Below are 23,785 nucleotides of genomic sequence, written 5' to 3' on the forward strand. Positions count from 1 at the left end.
CTAATATATGATTATTTTTACATAATTTTCTTCAAATTAGAAAGTTAGTGTTATCAAAAATTATTATCTGATAGAGTAACTTATCAGCTCAGTAGTAATTTTCTGATTATTTTTCTTTTATTATTTACATTCTGATGACTTCAGATGTTGAGAAATTTCTTCAGAGTCATGATTAGTTCATAATGAATGTTTCTGAATAAAGTTACAGTGATTGCAGTAGAGAGATGACTCTTCAGTAATCTGCAATACAATCTGTTAATAATTATTCTATAGTTCATCTCAGTGTTTGTGTTAAGTTTTTCATAAATTTTGTAACCTGGAATCAGATGTGAAGATTGAAGTGATCATTTATTATAATTGAAAGAGAGTATTCTGTGTTGAATTGTAAATAATATAGACTTTGTAATTCACAGTGATTTCTTGAAGAGTTTGTGAATCTTCAATAGAAGTAAAAGAAGTGAAAGAAGTGAATTCAGAAGATATGATAATAATTTAAGAAAAATAATAATTTATTTTCAATAACTGATCACTGATGTGTGTAAGAAGAATTAATATAAGAGAAAATAATCTTCTTTCTTAGCTTAGTTATAATTTTAGTACTAACTCAGATTGAATATCATTGATGTATAAAAGTAAACAAATAATCTTGATTAATCTCTGTCATATTTCTTGAAATATATTAATATTATGAAAGAGAGTGTTATCAAATTGTGTTATCAGATAATATTATTAAAAATATATTAATATTGTGAATATTAATGTTGAAAAAATGTTGATACTTATACATTATAGTGATATGATAGTTAAATATATATATATATATTATTCCTGATATTGATAATTGATTACAACTTGTACAATAATTTTTGAAAACTTAAAATTAATTTCAATTATTAACTAATAGTTACAAACTTATAACTAACTAATATAAAAAGGAAAAAACTTTTTCTACTTATTATCTTTCTTCTCTTTCTCATTCTTCTTATCATTCTTCACAATTCACTTCTTATTCTTATTCTTCTTCTTCTTCTTCTCATCTGAGATGATAATTATCTTAAAATCTCTCTCTGCTGCCTTCTCAGAGAAGAGTTTTCACTGCTCTCTCTCAGCCAGGTCAATCTGCATCTCAAAATCCTGTATTTTCTGATCTGCTGTCTCAGGTTTTATCTCAGCAGTAAGCAGATTGATATGTTCAGAGAGCAGAGCTGTCTTCTCAATATTCTGAATCATGAAGCACATTTGAGACCTGAACAAGACCTCAATTCTCTTCTCTATCAGCTTCTGCTAATCAATTAGAGAACAGAAGTGTTATCAAAAATTATTATCTCTTAATAAAAAACTTATCAGTTTTGACTTCTTTGTCTTCTGCTTTAATATCTTCTTAATCTTCTTTTACTGTTACTTATTTATAGTAATACTCTTCTTCTCTCTCTCTCTCTTTATCTTGATCTTAAATTATTCTCAGAACTTCTTCTGATCTTATCACTACTGTATAAGACTCTTCACTGTCTTCTTTTTTAATCTCTCACAGGTGATGTCATTCACATTATTTCTATACTTAGTTCAGTCTAAATCTATCAGAAGTGTTACTTAAAATTATTATCATTCTACTCTCTTACAGAGTCTCTTCAAGGTATTATAACATGTTTTATGATCTGTCTTCTCATACTTGAATACTTTCTTCTTCTCTCTCTTCAATCTGTGATAGTACTCACGCGCCTTGATAATCTACAGAACCACAGAATATTTGAAGAGAGATGACATGATTGATTTTAATAAGTGTTGAAGAGAGAGTGAAAGCAGGCAATGATATAATAATAATAATAATAATGATAATAATAATAATGATAATAATGATGATGATGATGATAATAATGATAATGATGATAATGATGATAATAATAATAATGAAATAAGAAGTGCATCAGAATATATTATTGACTTACTAAATATAAAGAGATAAAGAAACTATTAACAGCTTTCAGAGATGTACAGAAACAGCTACAGTGTTATATAGTAATATTATCTTCATTTAATACATGCACTATTGATATTCTTTATATGCATTTATCATATAATCTATATCAGAGATACATGCAGAAAACAGATCTTTATTACTAGAAAGAATGATTACAGTGATTCTCTGTTTTCATATTATAAAGATAAGTTATTCTTATTTCTTTCTTCTCTCTTTTCTCTTCTTCTTCAACTCATCACTAAGTTCAAGCTAGTATGAAAACTATTAAAACACTCATAGAAACTCTCAAATTAAAGAGTATAGACTAATTAAATTTTAAATACAGATGAATTAAATTACATTTAATAATACTAATTATTCATTTTCTCTTTAATAAAATAATAGTTGCATCTTCTTCTTCTCTCTCAAATGAAACATGACTTGTGAAAAGTAAGTATCATATCAGGCTATAATGATCAACACAGCTCTAGCATGCAGAACTGTATACATGCAGTGTATACTGAACTGAAAGACTGTGTGAGTTGCAAACTGACAGCAGCATCTCAGAGAGAGTCATGCAGTGTGAGAAAGCTGTAATTCTCAGTCACATGTGCAGAGAGTAAATCACTGCAGTAAGTACATGTGTATTATATAAAAGTAATGCTTTTTAATAACACTCAGTCTCTGATATCATGAAAATAGAGTCTCTTCATGAGATCTGTTTTTATCAGAAGTCAGAGAATCTTATATTTCTCAAGATCATCTTCACATATCTTATCTGTGAAATTGATGAGAGAAATCATTGATTTCAGTGTTCTGTTCTTAATGTTATTCAAGTGACAGCAGAGTTCACCCTGACCACACTTTTTAAGTGTATATTTTCTAATTATTCATATTTATACAGATATATACTGATTATTTATTAGATAATATTAAGACAATAACTAATCACAGCTGTGTTACTCTCACTATGAGAGATACACAGTTAATAATAAACATTGTAAAGACTCTGAAGAGTGAGTATTTTGAGAATACTGTGACTCTGTGACCTTGATTTTTTTTTGTTTTTATTTTTTATTTTTTTCTTTTCCTTTTCTTTTTTTTCTTATGTTTGTTTTGTTTTTTGTTTTTTGTTTTTTTTTATATTTTATGTTTTTTTCATAATTAAAATTATATGAATTATAATCTGTGTTCAGAAAAGTAATGATATTTAATAATACTCTCTATTGAATTTTCAACAAATGAGTACTATGTTATGATATTATGTAAGTGAGAAATGATTTCATAGTCTCATTTAGTATCATTCTCAATAATGAGATCAGAATGAAAATGTAACTAAGAATTCAAACATATTCTTTATCTGAGACTAGATTTTTATTTGAAAAGTGAATCTGAGATCTTTAATATTTGAAATAACATGATTTGAGATCAATATAATGAACACAAATCATGATCAGAAGTAATGCTTTTAGACAATGTGATAACTGTAAAGTTTGATCCTGGTCTCAGACACGGTCACACGGTCAGTCTACTAACAGCTGTCAGAGATCATAGAAGAAGATAATGAGCTTGAATAAGAGATTAAAAATATTCTCAATAAGAGATTATATAACTATAACTGATAATATTTTATAAAATAAGTTAGCTATGATTAACTGATCTGAACTCTGAGTTTCATATTATCTGAAACAGCAGTTCTTGACTGATGAGAACTACTTCTGAAAGAGAGAGGTTAATATGACAGGCTGCATCTGATTAATTATATAGACTATTCTGTTACACTTTACAGATTTCAATCACTTTATTCTTAAACTGCTTGATCAATTATATAGACTATTCTGTTACACTCTACAGATTTCAACCACTTCATTCTTGAATATATATGCTCTGATTCTCAGCCATTCTCAATCACTGATTCTCAGTAATCATGAACATGTACACTCTGATTCTCAATCATTCTGAATCATCAATTCTTAGCTGTTATAAACATGTATAATTCTTTCACTCTGAAGCCTCACTGTGTATATCATTACATACATGTATAAATATTCACTTCAATTGCTGATTTTCACACTTTCTCTTTCTTTTCTTTTCTAATGTTTTTATCTTTATTATATAAGACCGCCCCGGTGGCTGAATGGTTAATGCGGCCACCTGGTAGCACCTTAGCGTGGGAAATCAAGGCATGTGAGTTCAAAACCCGCAGGAGATACATTAAATCTGAAACTCAAGCATCTCAGATTTCTAATAAATACAGAGATGTATAAATCACTTCAATAAATCACTCTATGTTTCTGAGCTGAGAAGTTATTATCACATGTATCTAATTATCACTTCATTGTATTTTCTATGTTCTTGTTATCTTGATATAATCTCAACACCTGTATTTTCTTCTGTATAATTAACACTTAATCTGTATTTAACATCACACAAGAACTCATCATAAGCTTCACTTGTATATAAGTATAATGAAAGAATAATAATAATAATAATTATATAAGATCTATTAATATTATATTAATCTATTTAGTGTAGATCTTTTACATAGACTACTCTTTTTAAAGATTTCTTCTAAGTCAGTGATTACATACTTTACTTAAATTATATTAAAATAGTGATATTTTATTTCATCCGTAAATTTTATATAATCTAATAGATCTATTTTCTTTTAATTCTTCATTAAAAAAAAGAAATAAAATATAAAGTTAGTATTTATTCTAAAGTTAAGTAGATATCTTACTAATATCTTCTTATTTAAAGTATTCATTATAATTGTAATATAAACTCAGAGATATAAAAATTATTAAATTTTTATTTATTTCTTTTCTTTATCTTCTACAAATATATTTATCAGAAGAGAAGTTAACTTTGAAAAGATATCTTCTCAGTTTCTTCTCTTCTTTAACTTCTAATAATAATAGTATAGTAATTATCAGCTCTGTAGTTAAAGCAGAGATCTTTATTAAATCTTTTTTAATATTTCTTTATAGTAAGTGAAGAATCAGAATACTTAAAATTCTTCTTTATATTCTCTATACTGAAGCTGTCATAGTTAGACTGATCATGTAACTGTGTCTGAGATCAGAACCAGATTTTTTGATAGTTTCATTATCAATTCAACTGATTTCATTACATGGTTTTAACATTAGATAGTAGTTTCATACTGTCTCAGTGAGACTTACTGTCTACTCTTATCACATTTTTCAAATGAGATCATGATTTCCACTTCTCAATTTAAATTATTTTTATTGCTTTAAATGACTTTAAATCTCATTTGAGTGTTATCAAAAAGTGTTACTTTTTAAAAAATTAAAAATAGTCTAAAAAAACCTTAAAATGTCTAAAAATAGTAACTTTATGCTAAGAATGAGACTAAATGAAATCAAATGAGATCACTTTCTCATTTTTTTTAAGTCATGATTTCATTTTAAGATCTGATATATAGTCACTTTACATGTTTTTTTAATAGCCAGTCCCAGCGGGATTCATGCCAAGAAATGTATGAGATCAGATCAAATGAAATCAAATATGAAATTCATGATTTCAGCGGCCAGTCTAGTCACAGTACTATTTAAATCTTATTATTAATTACTTAAAAGAGATCTTATTAATCTTTTTCTCAGAGTATTTATAAATAAATAGATTTAAAAAGTTAAGTTAATAAGCTTAATATAATTAATTAATAAACTCTGATACTATAATATTATTTTCTGTATTTTATAAGTCAGTTTTATAAGATAAAGCTATATCTTTAATTAATTTAAATTATTAATTAATTTCTCTTAATATTTTTCAAATCTTATATTAAAATTAAAAGAATTCTTATTATTTTATTAATATAATAAGTTAAATTACTGTACTATTATAAAGCTGTACTTATAATAATCTTCAATCTAATTCAGTAGAAAGTCTTTGAATTCTTCTTAAGTTATAATAGTATTAATATACTTAAGCTCTCTCTTCTTAATAATTTAAATAGTTATAGAGATATCTTTAAGAAGATTGATAGTGTATATTACTTATATCTTATAAGTATTAAACTGACTCAGATTAAGATGAAATTTCTGTTCAAGAATATAAATAAAGTTATGAAATTTAGATAATATATTTCTCTTATAATTCAGATAATCTTTAATTTTAATCTCTCTATTTTTATAATAAATGTAGATGTGTAGAGACTGCAGTAGTAATAAAGTAATTAAAGAGCTTATATTATAGTATACAGTAAGTTCAGAAATCTCAGATTTCTGTTAAAATAGAGATATACATACTCTAGAAAATAATATAAAGTTTTCTTCAGAGAGTAAGATTGAATCAGTCTCAGTATAAATATATAAGATTATATCAGTCTGTTAATAGAGCTTAACTGATTCAAACTTATAATCAGATTAAGTGATTTAAATTATAATATAATAGAACTAAAGCAGTGACTAGTTAGTAGTATTATATAGAAATAGTTATTTAAAAAGTTATATAAATAAGCTTAATTATCTTACTTAAATAGTGAGCTTGTGAGTTATAGAGTTATTATGAGAATATCACAGATATAATACTTAGTATACTAAGAAGATTATATAAGAAATACAGTAACTCTTATATATATTTTTATAGAAGAAAAATAAATCACTGACTTCTTTAATAATAAGAAGTCAGTATCTAGCTATTCTATATAGATAATAAATGAATATCTCTCTTTCATTCTATGAGTAAGAATAGCTGGAGTGATACCTCAGCAGCATCTCACTGTCATGAAAGAGTAATCCGCTGACCTCATATAGAAGTGAGGTTCTCATATTCATCAATCAGATCTTCCTATTATCCTATATTATATCTGAATGATGTCATAGGGTGGTTGGAAACCGGTTCGAACAGCCTGCGGGATGAATGGAATCATCCGCATGGAAGCGATGGGCCGTGTGGAACCGCAACGGGGCCTTGGCCGGCCGGGGGCGTGACAGTCCCCGACCTCCACAAGTTGAAAGGGAAGCAACCCCCCCCATTTTCATGAATCATAAGAGAGCAGGAAAAAGAAAGGGATTCTATGACCCCCCCCTTGTGAGGTTCTTGTGTGTTCTTGAGAAGTAGCAGATTCGTGACCGATTCATTCATCTCAACCCAGGAGGAGAATCGTGGGTTGTCAGTACTAACCCCTGTTCCTGTCACTACGGACAAGGAGAGCCCTGCTCAGTTGACAGAGTGCCGGAAACCTCAGGCACCCATGAATCATGATGATGGCAATATCAGGTTGTAGGCTATAAATATACCGTATAATCTCTAGTTAACATGCCTCTCCGTCGCAAGACTGTATATTGCGTAGCAGAGGGAAGCTCAAAGATCACAGACTCTCTTGTTAATTGTACAAAAACAATACAACTACCCATATGAACCTGGTTTCAATCCGACATGGAAGATAACTACTCAACCATGAACATGGATTCTCCATCCTCGCGTCAAATTCCAAGATGAGGGCAACGCGTGTCGCAGGTCTCCTCCCGGCCTACCCCGGTCGTGCTCTCCCTCCTCCTCGTCTCCCTCAATATCCCAACAAACTTCAACAATCTACCACATTTACTTCAATTCCATCTCCGATGTTAACTTCACCATCACAAAGTCGCCTGAAAAACGCCGCCCCGTTTACCATGTGCAAAACTCCTACTTCACCTCAGGGACACCAGACATGACTCTGCATGCTGGCCCCGACCAGTCAGGACCCATTCTGGGCTGCTGTAAATTTGTCCTTTTTTCGACATGCACGAAAATTGGCCTGGGTATCAGTGAGGAGGATACGATTTGGGAGGATCTGGCGTGGGTGAGCAAGGATCATTCACGGTACAGATACGAAATTGATTTGGATATGAACATTGGCGACGGGGATATAGCCGGTCCCACATCCTTATCAGCGGCAAGGTCCGGTGCCCACCGCCGTGCGTTCCTCTGGAAGCCAACACACAGCGTTGGCGTTGAGGAGTCTATGCCCTCGAAATTCAGTCCTAGCAATTATAAGCTAATCGACGAAGAGACGGGGGAAGTGGTTGCGGCGTTTGCGAATAATAGATTTAAGAGCTGGAAGAAGAAGGGGAAATTAGAAATATTGAAGAAGGACGGGTTGTTCGGAGATGCGGGAAAGGGGTTTGAGTTGATGGTGCTCATGGGTGCCTCTGCAGTGATGGAACGGGAACGGAGGAGAGGTATGCAGTGGAGGTATGATCAGTTATGATCTTTCTTAGAGTATTTCTTGAGCAGTGTTTATCCGGGATGCGGGAGCCTTTTGTTAAATATGACAACTTTGCAGGTATAAGACAAATCTTTTATTCGTCCAACATCATATTAGCATGCACTCCGTAACATTCAGCTAATCATAATTTTGATGATTTCCGTTTATAGTCTGGCTTTGGTTCATTGTGGAGAAGGGATAGATAGCTACACTAAGCTACCATAGTTATTTTTACTATTACTATGTGTACAGATGGGCACGCTGGGTATATAATAAGTATACATCTGAAGGTACCGGAGAGTAGTGGAGATTGCCGGGGCTTCGCTCGCTAGGGCGGGTTCTGCAAAACAAAAGGTACCATACTGAAAAGGGAGAGAGATATTGGGAATGGAATATAAGAAAACAGCCTTGATATATACCGAAAATTGTTGACAGGAGGAATTGGCCAAGGAATAAAATGACAACCACTAGTTAACAGAAAAAAGTAAAAGGTAAACCCCGCCACCCACCATCCCCCCCGGGCTCTCCAAAAGAAGGAAAAAATAGAAGGAAAGAAAGAGAGTCCATCTCCAGGATACAAAGTTGGAGCGCGAGGAAGCAGGATGAAAGCACGATCCAATCTCAGTACTCTTACGTTGAAGATAGAGGGCATCTGTAAACTTTATGTTCCCCACATATCCTCATCGCTCATGACTAGATCCTCCTCCTGTTGCACTCGCAGCCCATTCTCCTTCCTTTTCTGTTTCCGTTCCCGTCTCGTGACAATATGACTAGGGGTAATGGGTGTGATCGGCGTGAAGGGCATATAAGGGGAATATGGAGTCTGCGGGACCCCGGTTCGAGGGCCGCCTGCCCTCAACATACTCTCGCGACGCTCAACAACTGTGGTTTTAGTTGGTGTAGCACTTGTAGGTGAAGCGAATGCGCGAAATGGTAGGGTCGAGTTACTACTGCCGGTTCGAATATTGAGAGGTGTGGGAGTTTTTCGGCTTGGGGGATCAAGCGATTTTTGGCTTGGATTAGGTGGGGGAGGTCCTGGGCTGTATATCCGTGGCGATAACGGTTGGGTTTCGGAATAGTTACTCGAGGTAAGTGCCGGAGATCCCATGGGCGGTGAGATTGGAAGATTTCGCACCGACTTCCTGCGAGCTTTGCCACCCGCCGTAGTGTCACGAGAACGAGAGCCGAGGAATGACAAGTTGGAAAGCCTTGATAATCGATGAGCTATAGGAGATAGAGGGGAGGTAGGTAGTTGTTGATGTTGATGTTGCTGCTGCTGTAGTACTGAAGGATCTTTCGGGGGTGGGAATGCGGGCTGATTCTTCAATCGGGCCTGTTGTGGATGGGCAGGTAGTGCGGTATGTCTGAGATGTCGGAATTCTGGAGGACCTTGGATGGATTCAGGGGAGGACGACACTTGTTGTTGAGCCGGGGACAAGTTTTCGTCTTCGTTCGTCTCGTATACAGCACGAGATTGCTTTGCGTCATGTTCCATAACCGCGGCGTAGAGCCGTTCCATCTCATCTTGGGCTCTCATTCGGTCTGCTTGTACTATGGTCTCATCAAATGTGGCCATGCTTCCGGTTTGGGAGGCAGGAGAAGTAGGACTTCTAGAAGTGTTAGACCAAGGCATGCTAAAGCTGGATTTCCCTTTCTTTGGGCTCGGCCACATTTGAGAATCTATTCCGCTTTCTGGAGTTAACCAAAGTCTGCTAGGTGTTGCTGGGTTTATTGTGGTGTTAAGTGTTGGTTTTTGCGGTTTGATCATTTCCATGTCCAGTGTTCGGTTCGATTGTTGTGCGCTGCGACGCAGCCGTCTCCCTGTCGTGAGAAGGCAACCCAGGAATATAACTACTGTGCCAACGTATGCGCCTACTATGGCGACAATTTCTCGCCAGAGGAGACTGAGATCGCGAGTTGCGGAAGCTGAGAGAGGAGGACCGTCTTCGGGGGCTGGGGCCGGGCCTTTGAAAATGTTGATCGAGCGAATTGATGCTGTATGGACGATAGCGGCCTGGATCAAAAGCAGCAGAAAACAAGTAGAAAATGACAACCGTGGAGCGGACATGTCGTGATCCTCGGGTTGTTATACCGCATCCGACATGCCAGGAATAAAGTCTCCCAAACAATCCAGGCCACCCCTTTCACCTCTGTAACAACAGGAGCAGCGTTTACCACTCTGCGGGGCTTTGGTAGATATAAGATCCATGCGAGGAAGGGAGATCCAAACACTGCGTCTTTGATTTTGGATCGGCATCAGGAATCTGCGAACACTGCTTGAGTGATTGGTTCGAAGGGAGAGTTCCTCAAGAGGCATTCCGGTAAAACTCCTGTGAGGTAAAGGTCTGGTCTACAAATGAGAGAGGGGAGTAGCATGAGGAGGCTGTGAGAGGATGTGGGCCGCATGGTCGCACATTGTCATCACTGACCCATTGAGATAATCGCAAGCTATTTTGGCTGCTGGGATTCCCAAGCTAGCATGGTGGCCAGCACGCACTAAAACTGGCTGCTCCTTGGAAACGGCATCGATGATTGTGGTTGGGTATTTGCTGGAACCTTGCAGAGGGATTTTCTGTCAAGACAAAGAATGATTTGCTGCAAATTAAGCGCCGAGATAGAAGTCGGCGTTTTCCCCATGTTGCGTGTAGCCAGTCAACGCAAGTCGCCAGCACGAAAGGCTGCCGGTATGGTATCTTAGTTCATGATCTTGCTGCACGACAGGCATGATCCGTCACACTAGTCCCTTTTGCACTCACACGGTCACACCTCACATTGTTTTCACTGCGGGCCGATGATGGGCCGTGGGCATTGGAGGAAGAAATGTACGCACCCGCCTGCAAAATGCCATCTCCTCTGGGGCATGGAGAGGCGATCGGGGTTGGCCTGATTTAGGCTGAGGTGTGGAATGTTTGTGATAGACCAACTAAATACATCTTTTTGGCTGCTAGCATCTTGTTGAATTCCACATAGCCCTCTTCCGGCGCGTGAGACGTCTTGTAAAACAAATGAACAGGGAGGTTCAGTATCCAAGACGATGAAATACCGCGCGGCAAAAACCCTATCATCTCACCAGGCCCAACTAATGCAGAGTTGTTGCTCTTGGACTAATTTGCCTTGCTACTTGATTTTCATGAAGAGATGAGGAGATACCCCAGCTGCAGCCTCGCCTGAGGGTGTGCGAGTCTTCCACAGCTGATTTACTGTATTGCCAGTTGTAGAACAAGGCGGCGGATCTGGTGATGCGTGTGTTCCCTCGACTCCTAGTCCACTACTACCATTTCTTCTACCTATGCAACATCAAGCGACGGAGGTATAGCGTATGTGTTTGGATCTCTGCTGCCAGGATGTGAGTGGATCCAAACAATGAACTCTCGATCCAAATTGCTCTGTTGGGTCGAGGGCAGGGGCTATATATATGGATAGATTGAGAGTTAACTACAGCCTCAGCGCAGCCTGAGCCGGTTGGGACTACGGAGCCGCATGGCATGGCAAGACATGATTTTTACAGTGTAACTTTTTATATATTTCTACGCAGGTACAGGTACGGTACAGACTGTACATGTACATGTACAGTACATACATTCTCTGAGGGAATGTCTAAACTACCTAGGTACTGTACATTACATACATACATGGCCGTGCTTGCCTGGCGCTGTTGCGTGGACAAGAAACATGGATGATGCCTGCCGCAAGAGTTTTCGAGATGTATTGAACAGCAGAAAAACTTCTGCTTGTTGATTTCTTTGCCCACGCCCGATCCATCCATGGATGCTGCATCCCAAGTGTGATGAAGCAATTCCCCCTAGTCTGCTACCCAAGCAGAGGAGGAGAGCAAGATACGTTCGCTATTTGATAATCCGTATACTCCTTATTTACCCATCAACACTCTTTTGATTGATATATTTTTTCTTTTGCAAGTGCCCCATTGACCTCCTTCGCATCATGGGGAATAAAGTCTCAGCAGTCACTGGTGTCCGCTCCCCCAATTTCTTCGAACCAGGGAACGCGGTAAACGAGGTCTGGGTTGGGGATTTGGAGGTGGTATCGCGGCTCCCTTTTGGCGATTCAGATATGGCACAAGCTGGTTGGCCCAAAAACGACTACCCAAAAATTCCATGGCGTCCTTTTATTATCCCCCTCCGTGCTACAGTCTCTGCCGCGGTGAAATCGAGATCGTTATTCTCGATTGCCGATCCCGCCTCGGACTGGAGTGCGTCCTTGCGCGACTCTGCGGCCACCAAACTGGTCCTGATATGTTGGGTTACGATGCAAATTCTTGCCATTCCTGTCCTTATGGTACCGATTGCTCTCCATCTTGTGCCGCGGAATCACTTCACAGCCTATGGTGACGATGAAAATGAAGTGCAAGATCCGTCTATTCCGTCCAATGATGACGCCGGATCGCCAGACAACTCTCCACGAAGAAAGCAAGATGCAGCATTTGCCCGTGCTTTGTTGGGTTCTGTATTCCATGTAACAGGCGTACTTCTGGTTTACGGAGTTCACGATGGCCCTGTTTTGAGTTCTATATTGCCCCCGAAACCCTCGCTTGAAAGCACGGATTCTGGTATTTCTAGTCCCCAAGATTTTGCCAGACTAGACGCGGCCACCGTATATGCAGCAATGTCAATGGCTTTGTGTTTAAATTCCGCTTACTCTGTCATACGCCTATGGTGGGGTTGTTATAAGTTCCGACGGGATCATGAGAACGAAGTGAGAGAGCATAATGAGAAGGACGCTGCAATGATTTCCGCACCGCCGCCATATGCTGATGGGGATGACGATGATGAGGATGTGGTAATCGTGCTCGTGTAAAGCATGTTCAAGATATCAATTATCAATTATCCCCCACCCTAAGTCCACTCGCTCGGCTCTGTCGTTTCTTACGTGCTTGACATCTGTTTCTCCTTTTCGTACCTTTGGCGTGTGCCTAGCAGAGCATAAGGCTATGATTTTGACGCCTGCTTATTCCTTAGGCTTGACACCCATTGGCAGTTCGGAGCAGCAGACTAGATCCCATATTCTCTCACCTACGCGCTAGGGTATCCCAACCTGCGGTTTTTTGGGACCGATAAATATCGCGGAATTTGCGTTGCCTTTGCAATACTCTGTCTTGAAAGGAGTGCCGGGCACAACAGAAATGATCATTATGACTTTTGCCGCCTTTCCCTGCCTTCTTCGATCAAAGCACATAGTTCCTTTACCCTTAACCTCCCAACACACCTTTTGCCAACATCAAATGGTCATCGAATGGTCAAATTCATACAAACACGACCATCGCTCATGAGATTCATTTCAAAGACACCCTGGAACGCACATACCACCCCCTGTAAGGCACAGTGTCCTAAATCAAATGTACAATGACCTAAGAAATTGCTGCTCCAATTACCTGTTCTAGAGTGCATAGAATCCATGTGAGTTTAGCCGGTCGCAGTATCATTCCGGTTCCATAGATCTCGCCAGAATTGTTTAAATCCATACCGCTTGGACGGATTCTCCTCATGAAGCCGCACGTTTTGCGTCAGAGATAGACTTTTAAGTAAACCGGACTCATGGAGCCCTGGTGGAATACTACGAGTCGAATTGCGTAACTTCTCTGTTGCTCTCCGTTGCAGTTCGCCTGGTAGAGACGGTGCCACGTCCGCGTAGCAGGAGAGCAATTCACGCTCGAGTTTCAGGTAGGGTTTCTGAGCAACGGGGGGAGCCATAAGGTTGTAGGACCTTATTAGTGCATTGAGGTTTTTAACTGTCAGGTTATGGTATGCCTGTTCGATTTTTAGGTAGTCGGCATCTCGCAGTGGTGGGACAGATGGGAGATGTTGAGATGCGGAGGAGTTGTTATGGGATTCGGGTGCTTTTGCATTGGTTTCTGCCGTATGCGACGTATTCTGTCCGTTATTGCCCAACCGTACTTCCGCAGCGGCATAACCCCGCGCTCGCTGAATCTGACTTTCCAGTGATCCACCCTGGCTTGCAATGAGCCGCACAGCGTGTCTCTTCCAATCACTACGCAACCGCCTCCGAAACCGATCAACCTCTTTCGCTACCTCCTGTTGCTTCTCAATCCATGGTGGGGTAACTTCCTGTTTCTGAATAATCTTATTCAGCAGGTATTCTGTCGTGTCGATATAGGGGCTGCTTGCGTTGTGATCACGTTCAGTGTTGATTCCCTTGCCGCGTTGGATATTCCGGAACTGGCCACGGGCGATTGCATCTTCGATGCGCTCGTTTGCCAGCGAGCTAAGTCCATGAGGTGTGATCGCGCGCGCGCCAGGCGTGAATCGCTCTTGTAGTTCTCTACGGATCGCTTCGCGCTCCCGTTCGGACATGTTGGGGTCCCGACTTAGGGCGTAGGTGGATGTGCGATCGCGAGCGGCGGCGAGGCGCTCGCTCGATGATATGGACTTTTTCACCGTTGGGAGCAGGTTCTTCGGACCGGGCTGCGGGGGCTTAAATGGGACTCGTATTGGCTTGCTTGCATCGTGTAGCATCCGGAGTGAGGCGTCGTGGATGGATTCGGTCCCTGTCCACGGAGCCGCTGCAGCGATATCTTGGGTTCCTCTGCCGGCACTGGCCTGTGACGGTTATTCTATTGTTACAATATAATATGAGCGGCAAAAATTGTACGGCGGTAAAAGTTCCAAACAGGCTTGAACCTGTAGTAAGTATAAATGTTTCATACCGGCATATTGACAAGAGAGAACGCAGCAGCATTCTCATTTCGAAAAGTACTCTCTGCAATCCTCTCCTCTAGCTTCTTTTTCAACTCTTCGGAGAAGCCTGCCTCTTGCATGTTTTTGCGGGAGGATCTCCCGCCTTCTAACATCGATTCGTCCGCCATTAAGGATAGCATTCTTGACATTGCGCCCTCCTCTGCACTGGATATCCCATCTCGTTTCTCTTGGCCACTCTCTCTTGATTGAGTTTGTTCATGTTGCGAAACACCTCTTAGCCCAGCAGAGAATGCCCTTGTTCGGATAATGCGTTCATGGCGAGAACCTGGCCGTAGACGTTGTGCGCGAAGGCATGGGGCACAGTAATGAAAAACGAACAGTTGCTGACATCTCATCATTTCCCTCTACCGTTGCTAGACAGTAGATAATAGCATGCTAATGAACTTTCAAGCAGATACTCCGTAGTCGTGTTGCGGCGATGTCTTGATTACATCAGCCCGGGAAGGAAATTCGAATCTTGGCATCGGCGAAGACCTTCAAAAAAAGCGCCTTGCATCAATTATCTCTCTCGAAGGGATCTAATTAGAAACGTCGGCTTGAAACGCGTCTCCAAATTTATCGCAACGTCTGCTCAATCCTTCATCCGTCTACCAATAGATTTTCATTCGGAAACTAAATCGAATTGGCGTTTCCCCGCACCACTTCCATATCAGAACCATGCCTCCAAAAGGTGCTGCGACGCGCATCAAGCCACTACATTTGCAAACAATCCAAAAACTTCGAGTAAAGAGTCCGAATACCCATCAAGCAAACCCATGTCTTGCCGTCATGACAAGTGTTCTGAGTTCGTTTCCCCCCTCTTTCCCTTCTTGCTGCTGTTGGCCCGGAGTGGACTTTGCTCTCCGCGCTCATCTTGGGCGGTTGGTGGAGCGAAGTACGACTATGAAAAAGGGCAACATGTACTAATGGGTGTTTCTGTTGCTGTGGCTTATAGGTTGCTGGGCTTCAAACCGATCGGGGAGCAGTGGGTGCTTCGCTTTAGAACAACAATTAAGAGCATGCATGGATAAAGGGGTACGTTCTACTTTTACCGATTGCTCTGCGTAATCCACATTTCCTTCTTTGAATTACGTGGGGTCATCATTGGCTAACTCAATGCCATTTAACTTGGATTTTAGAAAATACAACGGAAAGGGAAGAGCACAATCAATTACCATCTCATGCGGATGTTTCCCAAGATATCAGGGCCAAGAAAGAAGGACGGCGTGTTTCACTGAGTTTTTATTTATATACATTTTTATTTGGGTTCTGCTTTGTTTATGCTGTGGGCTGTGGGCTGTGTTATTTTTGCTTTTTCATGTTCAGCATATGCCGTCTTTTATAGTTCATCTAGACTCCTCACCTCAAAACGAATACTGGAAAATTAGTTAACTGGGTTTCTCGAGCTCCCCGAGACTGGGCGCCCACATTTGCTGGCTCTATGTGGTTTAGAGAAACAACCTGCGACAGTTGGAGTTGTGAATACGCGTTGTTGCATGGAGGTTGGAGTTTAGGATGTTTTGGCTTGGTGCATGGAGAGCGAAGAAACAAGGGTTTCTAGTATTTTATTCATGAGGTAGCTGGATTTCCCCTTCATTTCTGAAAGGAAGAATTGATTATCATTCTTCTCTTGTGTATATTATGAATCGAAAATGTATTTATTGACGTACGACATGTCGTTTATGCGTTATTTACAGAGCGAAATTCATGACCTAATCCAATCGGAAATTCGTTCGCTGGAAGGTGAGGTGAGAACAAATTCAGTGATACGTATATACACCATGGAGGGTTATAGCCGCTCATCAAATGGGAGAATTTCCATCAATCCTATTGGACTGATGTATAAGCGGGTCTGAGAAGAGGTAGGCAAAATAAGTTGTTGAACCCAGGATCACTGGCCCTCAAACAAGTTCGAATTTTAGTACCAATTTGTTGCTGGATGGCCGGACTGTGTATGCATCGATAGGCTCAATGCCTTCGTCATCGACAATCTTGCTTGTAAAGTTCGAATATATTGCAGCGACGACGAGTTTCATCTCTAATTCAGGCCAAAGTAGTGTGCCATCATTGGATTAGTTATAATGAATTCAAACAAATACATGAATCCAGTTGAAAAAGCAACGAAACAGCCAAACACAACTTACCCTGCAGGGCTAAATTGCTACCAACACACATCCGGCCTCCGCTTCCGAATGCCCAAAACCATCGTCTCATGTTCTCCAGGTCCACTGAGTCTTTTGGTTCGAGCCATCGGTGCGGCAAAAATGATTCTGGGTTTGGGAAAACGTCATGGTTCCGATGCAGTGAGTATGCCTGCGCGTTCACTCGAGTTTTCGGTGGTATTTGATCGTACCCCGCTAGAGTTGTATGTGGTGCTGGTGTTATTCGGGGTTGTATACCTGGGATTGGAGAGTGGAGGCGGAGCGTTTCCATAATGATTGCATTTAGGAGTGGTAAGGCATCGATATCCTTTGGGTGCGGCAGCTCGGTTGGGATCCCAGGGACCGATTGAGCCATTATTCTCGGTGAAAGCGTGTCCAATTCCTTTCGGAGCTCTACCTGCAAATCAGGATGCCTTGATAGTTCCCAGTACAAATAAGTGAGGGCAACTGCACTGGTTTCATGACCCGCAGTTAGATGGTCATACATCTCGCAGGCTAACTCGAGACGCTGCTGGCTCAAGACCCCCGCATTGGCTTCAAGACCATCTTTAGCCAATTGCTTTAGCATTGATTGCTTAACTTGTTTATACACAATTGGTTCGCAGGCCGGATTTGTAGATGCAATAAATTTTTCCGCATTATCGATCATCTCCAACCCCCAGTCCTCCATATCCTGGTTAGCTTTCTCACACCACTTGGGGATTAATGGGATCTTTAGCATCCTAGCCAAAGAGGTCATGTTGGGCACTTCTTGATGAAAGAATTCGAAAGGCTTTCGTGACTGATAAACTCTGAACCACTCTCTCCCAGCAGAAACATCCTCCAGAAAATTGGTGCCTGATGCGAGTCCAAAGATATATGCGGAAACGAAGTCCATCGTTATAGCATTGTTCAGCTCATGAACCTCTACGTTGGATTGAAATCGCGCATTACGCTGGAGTATTGGTAGTAAGCGGCGGTATATGATAGCCTGCGATATTGTGGCCATGTGAGGAGATGATTGCAGATAGGATTTGGAATATATGTTAGACATCATCCGTTTGCGCACCGAATGGGGTTTGGTCCCCACCATCGAGAACATGCTGAGGGTCCTTCAATGCGGGTCAGACCTAGGGACAATCAGGGTGCTAGCAACGCTGGGGTATCCAACACAGATCACGTACCCATAAGCACCGAAAACACGAGGGTACCAGTCATGCTTTTCAAACCCACCAGCGTAGACAGTACGAATGCCGCCGTCGATGCAATTTACGGATATCTCTGACGGCCCCAGTCGAACGATGGGGCCGTATTTTTGGTGCGCCTTGTGGATGGTCCGATTCCCTCGCATCCTAAAGCGATTCCATAATATCCATGCGGGTGATACTGGAGCAGAGAAATGGGCACTTGGGATTTTAGATAGCGGAGATATGAAGACAGGATATATAAAATATTTATACAAGGAAAGAATTGAGAGGCCTACAGCAATCGCTGTTGGCAAAACGAGGTTATATACCATGTCAATGGTCCCGGTGACGTGCCGGGGGTAATTGTTGAGGATTTGCCCTGAGTAGAATAGAGATAAATAGCCAAGGGGTCTTATTATTGGAACACGAACGGACTTCCTTGCACCTCTTTCATACTCCGTACATAAGGTAAAATCGGCATCAAGCTCCTCTTGTAGAAAAAAGAAGAGACGGCTGAGTAGGTAGCTGATATCTGAGCCTGTGGAGGTGGTAGCTTACATAACGAATATACGGTTCTGGCGCCTGGCGGCTTGTCGCTCTTGCGCAGGGGGGCAGGCAACAAGGAGGCGGCTTGGGTTGTATCAAAATATAAAAACTCCGGACATGCCCTATTTTCCTGCCGGCTACTGACGACACCAGAACTAGAATTCCATGGCAAAAAGTATTTTCTATTGAGATCTGGGAATGTTTCTAGACCTACCATCCGATATTGTCTACCATATCGTCAGTTTTCTGTCCACCGCCAGCTGTGTTCATAACCTCGCCCTAACATGCCGGCGACTACACGAGATTATCTCCGCAGGGAATTACCGCATTTTTCAGGCGTTCGTACAAAGCCGTTTTGAGTCCATTGATGTCCCACCGTTCTGGGTTGATGCGGCTCGTGCCCTAACTTCACGGTCGAGGGCTTTCGATCGCAAAGCAATTATTGGCCGTTTTGTTCTACCTCCTCAAAATGCTCGGCGGATCGGTCACCCAAGGACGGTCCGGACGGATCACCCAACGCTTGGATATAGACCGGTAATTGATAGCTACGAAGTCTGGTGTGGCAATAACTGGCATAGTAGGAAAGAAGTCCTCGTCTGGGGTGCCGGCGCGGACTTAAATATCCGTGTTACGGATTTGAGCCTTTATGGCAAAAATAACAAAAGGGAACATCGAGTTGAACCTGACATTGAAGTCGCAAGGCACAGAAGGAGTATTGGAAGAAGTCGAGACGGTGTGACCTGGGCTGTTTTTAATGATCTTCACGGGGTTAACAGCTGGGATGATATTGCTGGGGTTCATGCTGTACCCTCAACATACGGGGAACCAGGTACTGAGAGCGAAGATATCATATTCGGACGTCGTAATGGAAGCCTTCTTCGAATGGCTATTTCTCCAGGGACGGGAAGCAGCGTTCTGAAGAAACGTTACATCACGGGAGAATCAAATAGTCTCGAGAAAACAGATCTGAGTGCGGGGCCTCAAAGATTGCTGGCTGCAACTCTAGGAAGACGGGCTATTGCCTTCTTCAGAGCTGATGCCGAAGAAGATGAATTGCAACCCTTAGACATACTCAAAACTACTGCTCATGGTTTTGCTAGGCATAAATGCTCACGGCTTTTATGTGATGAACGAATAGCTGTTGGATCCGACAGCGCCATTGATACAATACGTGTCTATGACTTGACGCCCACCGGTGTCACCAGAACTCGTGATTTCAAAATGGATGATTCCGATGAGGGTGGTCTAATGAGAAAGTCCCAAGTGCAAACAATTGAACCTCTGCCAGTGACATCACGTACTGGTGGAAGGGCAGGAGATCTCTTCCTGGCAGGGTGGGAAGATAGTAAAGTCCGGTATGCACCTTTGACTACCCTACCGATATATCATGGCCAGTCCTATTATTTCCAATGATTCTCCTCACTGACTCTGGATCAAGGCTTCATGACTTGCGTTCGCCAAAACCTTACGTTTCCTCCTATATCGATACCGTGGATGACAGTCTGATATATGTCATCCAACCAATAGGGCGCGAATGCTTCCTTGTTGGCAGCGGTATAAATGCCACTGTCAAATTTTTCGACATGCGCATGCCGAATAGATATTCTTATCTGGATGCTCGCCCCGCTCCCTTACATTCGCAGAACCACCAGAATCACCACTACCGCCAAACGAGCAATGGCTTCCACAATTTCCAGTTGCAAAACGTAGAAACCCCAGCTTCAGAGAAAATCTTGAAAGACTCACTACGCTACCCACGCCGCGACGTTTCCGTATTCCTCTCCAACCGCCCACCCGTCCGTCCCTCGAACCGTGCGCCTCTGTTCCGTGACAACCTCCGTTACCGGGGACCGATATACACCATGTCCGTTCCTTCTCCATCCTCCTCAACAGTCTACGTCGGCGTGGAGGCAAACGTAATCCGTCTCGATTTTGCATCAACGGACGACATCACCGGTCCACATCGGCAATGGTATGAACAGAATCTCGGGCTCGGTTTGGATGTGGATGCTACTGCATATGCGGACGCAAATGCCGGTATAGGTAACCATCTACCTGTACATTCGTCCAGCTCTAGTGTGCGCCCGTTTGATCTGTCGTGCTATGAGCGGCCATTACCCGAGGATAGGGGGAAGGGAGTTAAGTTGATGATGCAGCATTCGTTACATAAAGTCGTGGGGAGTTGGGAAAGGGACGGCGATGGAGCCGATCAAGGAAGGGTTCCTGGCTGGGATCCGCGCTGGTGGCAGCCGTTGGTTAAAGGGAAGAAGAGGGTGAGGGGGAGGCGGACAAGGGCTTGACCGATGGATGGAGATTTCTGTTCAGTATTCTGGGTTATATTATCGCGGAAGTCCTGTTATATATATTTAATTTGGTTCTCATTGCGTTGGTTCCCTATCCATGTTATCCGAGTTCATATAGACGCTTAGATTTATATTGCCTCCTAGAAATTCTAGCGCATGGAATTTCCTTCCATATCTAGAGTTTACTACTGATGATTCCATATATAGCTTGCATTCCCACCAGCAGAATGGATATTACTGAGCATTTAGCGCAAGATGGTAAGTAACTAGTAAAACAAACGGTTGCTGGCCTCATCTTGCAGATTATATCTCAATATAGGTAATAAAGACGGTGTGTTCTGACATTCTATCTCGCTAGAACGCTACAGGATTTACTGATCTAATTTTTGGTAATAGAGGTTTCATAACAGCAAATTAACGAACCGTCCAGCCAGCGTACAGGAAAAGTTCCAACTTGATAGGTCGTGGGGGTGGCGAGACCTGGAGAATTAATGAAGTCAACGGAACACAAAGGAAGAGACTCTGGTATGGGAATGAAAAATAGCAAACAAAGAGCTAGCTGAAGAATAAAATATTTTTTCTTCTTTTGGTAAGTCGCGAGATATGAAAGAGTGTGCATCTGCTCAGCACTGAGATCTTGTAGTTACGATTCCCAGCACTAGTCTTCAAACTTGAATGATTTTCCGGGGCCTATGTCTATGGGTCCTCCCCGGTAGGAGCCGCGCTTCTTCTTATTCTTCTCCTTTGTGAACCCCTTTCCGCGGGTGACTGAGAGATCCTTGTGTGCACGTTCCGCATACGCGTATGGAATATAAGCATTGGAGGGATGGTTGTGTGGTAGCTCGCTGGCTTGCGCCAAAGGGGTCGGTTTAGCCCCCGAACGCTTAGCGGGCGAAGTAGATACGGCTGGGGTGGAGAGTGGTGTTGAAACAACGTTGGGTGTGGAAGTACTAAAGGTGTTCCTGTTGAGGGTGGTGGAGGAGGCGGTGAATTTGGATTGGCTGCCTGTCTGTTTCTTACTTTTCTTCTTGCTTGTAGAAGAGTTGGAAGTAGATGAATTTGAGGAGGAATCAGAAGAGGGGTCGCTAGGCGAGGAGCTAGCTTCCAGTGTTGCACTTGATTCTGTTGATCGTCTGAGGCCCGAGCTGCCATCGTTATCGGATGAGTCCGAAGAAGATGATGACGATGATGAGGAAGAGTCACTGGAATCGTTTTCGCCAGACTCGGGAAGTGGAATCTGGGCGGCAGCCACGTCAGTTGATTTGGAAACTGGTTTCTTTTTCGATTTCACAGATTCGGATGTAGACGAAGAGTCAGAGCCAGAATCGGAATCAGAATCGGAATCAGAGTTGGAATCAGAGTTGGAACCGGAATCGGAGTTGGAATCGGAGTCAGAACCAGAGCCTGAGGATGATTCGAACGAAGATTCCGAAGTGGAGGATAGCTTTGCTGCTGCCTTCAATGTTGATTTCTTAGTAGCTAGTTTTGTTCGCTTCGCCTGAGGACGGGCTCTATCTGAGCCAGAATCGGAAGACGAAGAACTCGAATTGCCATGGTGTTTGCGCTTTAAATTGTTCAATTGGGCGACGGGCGCCTTCTCGGCGTCCTCATCACTGCTGTCACTTTCCGAGGACGAGGAGGACGAGGAGGACGAATGTGCGCTCTCCATGGCAACGTCAGAATCGCTGGATTCGGACGAGCTGGCATCGGAATCCGAGTCACTCGAATCGCTTTCGTCGGTGTCAACGCTGTTCTCTTCTTTCTCCTCCGAACGTTGCGCTTTGTGATTGCGTTCCCAGTCCTCAAAAATCTCGACCAAAAAAGGTGTTTTCGTGGTGGTTTTACCAGTTGTCCTGATTTTCGCCTTCGTAATCGACTCATTCTCCTTCTGCTCTACGGCGAAAGCCTTGCTGGTCTTGTTGAAGCCGTAAGCATTAAGGAAGTCGTTAACAGCATCTAAGAGAGCAGGGGATAAGGCCGCCTTCCTAGAGAAAGAGGTGCTTTTCTCTTTTACGCCCTGATTGCGGAAATCCAATTAGGACCGGGTTGCAATGCATGTCTAATGAGCAAAGTGACAGACAGCTTGGATTGACTAACCTTGCCATTGTTCGGCTTCGAGGCAACCGACTTTTTGACAGAGGTAGTGGAGGCCGTTTTGGAAGATTTCTTGACATCTTTGGAGAGTGCCATCTTGACTGCTTGTGTGGTGTCACAGACACATAAGACACACAATAAGCTTGATAAGCTTGAGAGCAGTTCAATTGTTACCGCGTGAGAAGTTATTGGTGTCGTTCGAGATGATCAAAGCTCGAAAAAAAAAAGCAACAAAATTTAGGTTTGTGGTGGACCACCAAGGCTGACGGTACGGACGCTAGACGAAGTTAGGCAATAACGCTAGGCTGTACTAGGAATGGTACGGGGGACCAATTTGCTTATATAATTGTTTACTAGTGTGGAACTATGAAACGGATTTAATACCATACATCATAACATACGGCCTTTGCTCCAATATGTATCTGGTACCTTCAGGCAAAGAGAGTCATATCAAGAGAAAGTAGAGATAATACAAAGATAGTGCACATTGTGGCATTGGGATGGATAGATCACATACGTCCGCGTTCTCCTTCTCCGTAGAACTCAATTTTACCTATTTTAGCCAGCAAGCGGACATTGCTGGGCCGGCTGCAGGGGGGCCATTGACTGATCCGTCAAGTAGTTACCAGG

At 41.8% G+C, this 23,785-nt stretch overlaps 8 protein-coding genes across 8 annotated transcripts; 4 read left to right on the forward strand and 4 right to left on the reverse strand.

The window, feature by feature from the left end:
• Nucleotides 1-6,959: 6,959 nt before the first annotated feature.
• BDCG_07462 (uncharacterized protein) lies at nucleotides 6,960-8,641 on the forward strand. The gene has a single exon (XM_045423252.1). The coding sequence runs from the start codon at nucleotides 7,635-7,637 to the stop codon at nucleotides 8,172-8,174; it is 540 nt and encodes a 179-aa protein (XP_045278685.1). The 5' UTR covers nucleotides 6,960-7,634; the 3' UTR covers nucleotides 8,175-8,641.
• A 191-nt stretch (nucleotides 8,642-8,832) lies between these two features.
• Nucleotides 8,833-11,845, reverse strand: BDCG_07463 (uncharacterized protein; the record flags this gene model as incomplete). Its single annotated transcript, XM_045423253.1, has 5 exons — nucleotides 8,833-10,185; nucleotides 10,264-10,501; nucleotides 10,601-10,743; nucleotides 11,002-11,064; nucleotides 11,804-11,845. The coding sequence occupies 5 exons, from the start codon at nucleotides 11,843-11,845 to the stop codon at nucleotides 8,833-8,835; spliced, it is 1,839 nt and encodes a 612-aa protein (XP_045278686.1).
• Nucleotides 10,741-13,974, forward strand: BDCG_07464 (uncharacterized protein). Its single transcript, XM_045423254.1, has one exon. It carries the CDS (start codon nucleotides 12,114-12,116, stop codon nucleotides 12,984-12,986), a length of 873 nt encoding a protein of 290 aa, XP_045278687.1. The 5' UTR covers nucleotides 10,741-12,113; the 3' UTR covers nucleotides 12,987-13,974.
• Nucleotides 13,592-15,243, reverse strand: BDCG_07465 (uncharacterized protein; the record flags this gene model as incomplete). The annotated part of the gene is made up of 2 exons (XM_045423255.1): nucleotides 13,592-14,746; nucleotides 14,854-15,243. 2 exons carry the CDS (start codon nucleotides 15,241-15,243, stop codon nucleotides 13,592-13,594), a joined length of 1,545 nt encoding a protein of 514 aa, XP_045278688.1.
• BDCG_17551 (mitochondrial 37S ribosomal protein YmS-T) lies at nucleotides 14,917-16,791 on the forward strand. The gene is made up of 3 exons (XM_045426659.1): nucleotides 14,917-15,689; nucleotides 15,840-15,919; nucleotides 16,024-16,791. The coding sequence occupies exons 1-3, from the start codon at nucleotides 15,563-15,565 to the stop codon at nucleotides 16,120-16,122; spliced, it is 306 nt and encodes a 101-aa protein (XP_045282161.1). The 5' UTR covers nucleotides 14,917-15,562; the 3' UTR covers nucleotides 16,123-16,791.
• BDCG_07466 (unspecific monooxygenase) lies at nucleotides 15,595-18,842 on the reverse strand. Its single transcript, XM_045423256.1, has 3 exons — nucleotides 18,210-18,842; nucleotides 17,029-18,137; nucleotides 15,595-16,922 (listed from the first exon to the last, which is right to left on the reverse strand). Exons 1-3 carry the CDS (start codon nucleotides 18,542-18,544, stop codon nucleotides 16,786-16,788), a joined length of 1,581 nt encoding a protein of 526 aa, XP_045278689.1. The 5' UTR covers nucleotides 18,545-18,842; the 3' UTR covers nucleotides 15,595-16,785.
• On the forward strand, nucleotides 18,778-21,660 carry BDCG_07467 (F-box domain-containing protein). The gene is made up of 2 exons (XM_045423257.1): nucleotides 18,778-20,113; nucleotides 20,197-21,660. The coding sequence occupies exons 1-2, from the start codon at nucleotides 18,957-18,959 to the stop codon at nucleotides 21,056-21,058; spliced, it is 2,019 nt and encodes a 672-aa protein (XP_045278690.1). The 5' UTR covers nucleotides 18,778-18,956; the 3' UTR covers nucleotides 21,059-21,660.
• BDCG_07468 (uncharacterized protein) lies at nucleotides 20,976-23,359 on the reverse strand. Its single transcript, XM_045423258.1, has 2 exons — nucleotides 23,159-23,359; nucleotides 20,976-23,078 (listed from the first exon to the last, which is right to left on the reverse strand). The coding sequence occupies exons 1-2, from the start codon at nucleotides 23,249-23,251 to the stop codon at nucleotides 21,720-21,722; spliced, it is 1,452 nt and encodes a 483-aa protein (XP_045278691.1). The 5' UTR covers nucleotides 23,252-23,359; the 3' UTR covers nucleotides 20,976-21,719.
• Between the last annotated feature and the right edge of the window lie 426 nt (nucleotides 23,360-23,785).

Source organism: Blastomyces dermatitidis (genome assembly GCF_000003525.1).
Source record: "Blastomyces dermatitidis ER-3 genomic scaffold supercont1.9, whole genome shotgun sequence".
Lineage (NCBI taxonomy): Eukaryota > Fungi > Ascomycota > Eurotiomycetes > Onygenales > Ajellomycetaceae > Blastomyces > Blastomyces dermatitidis.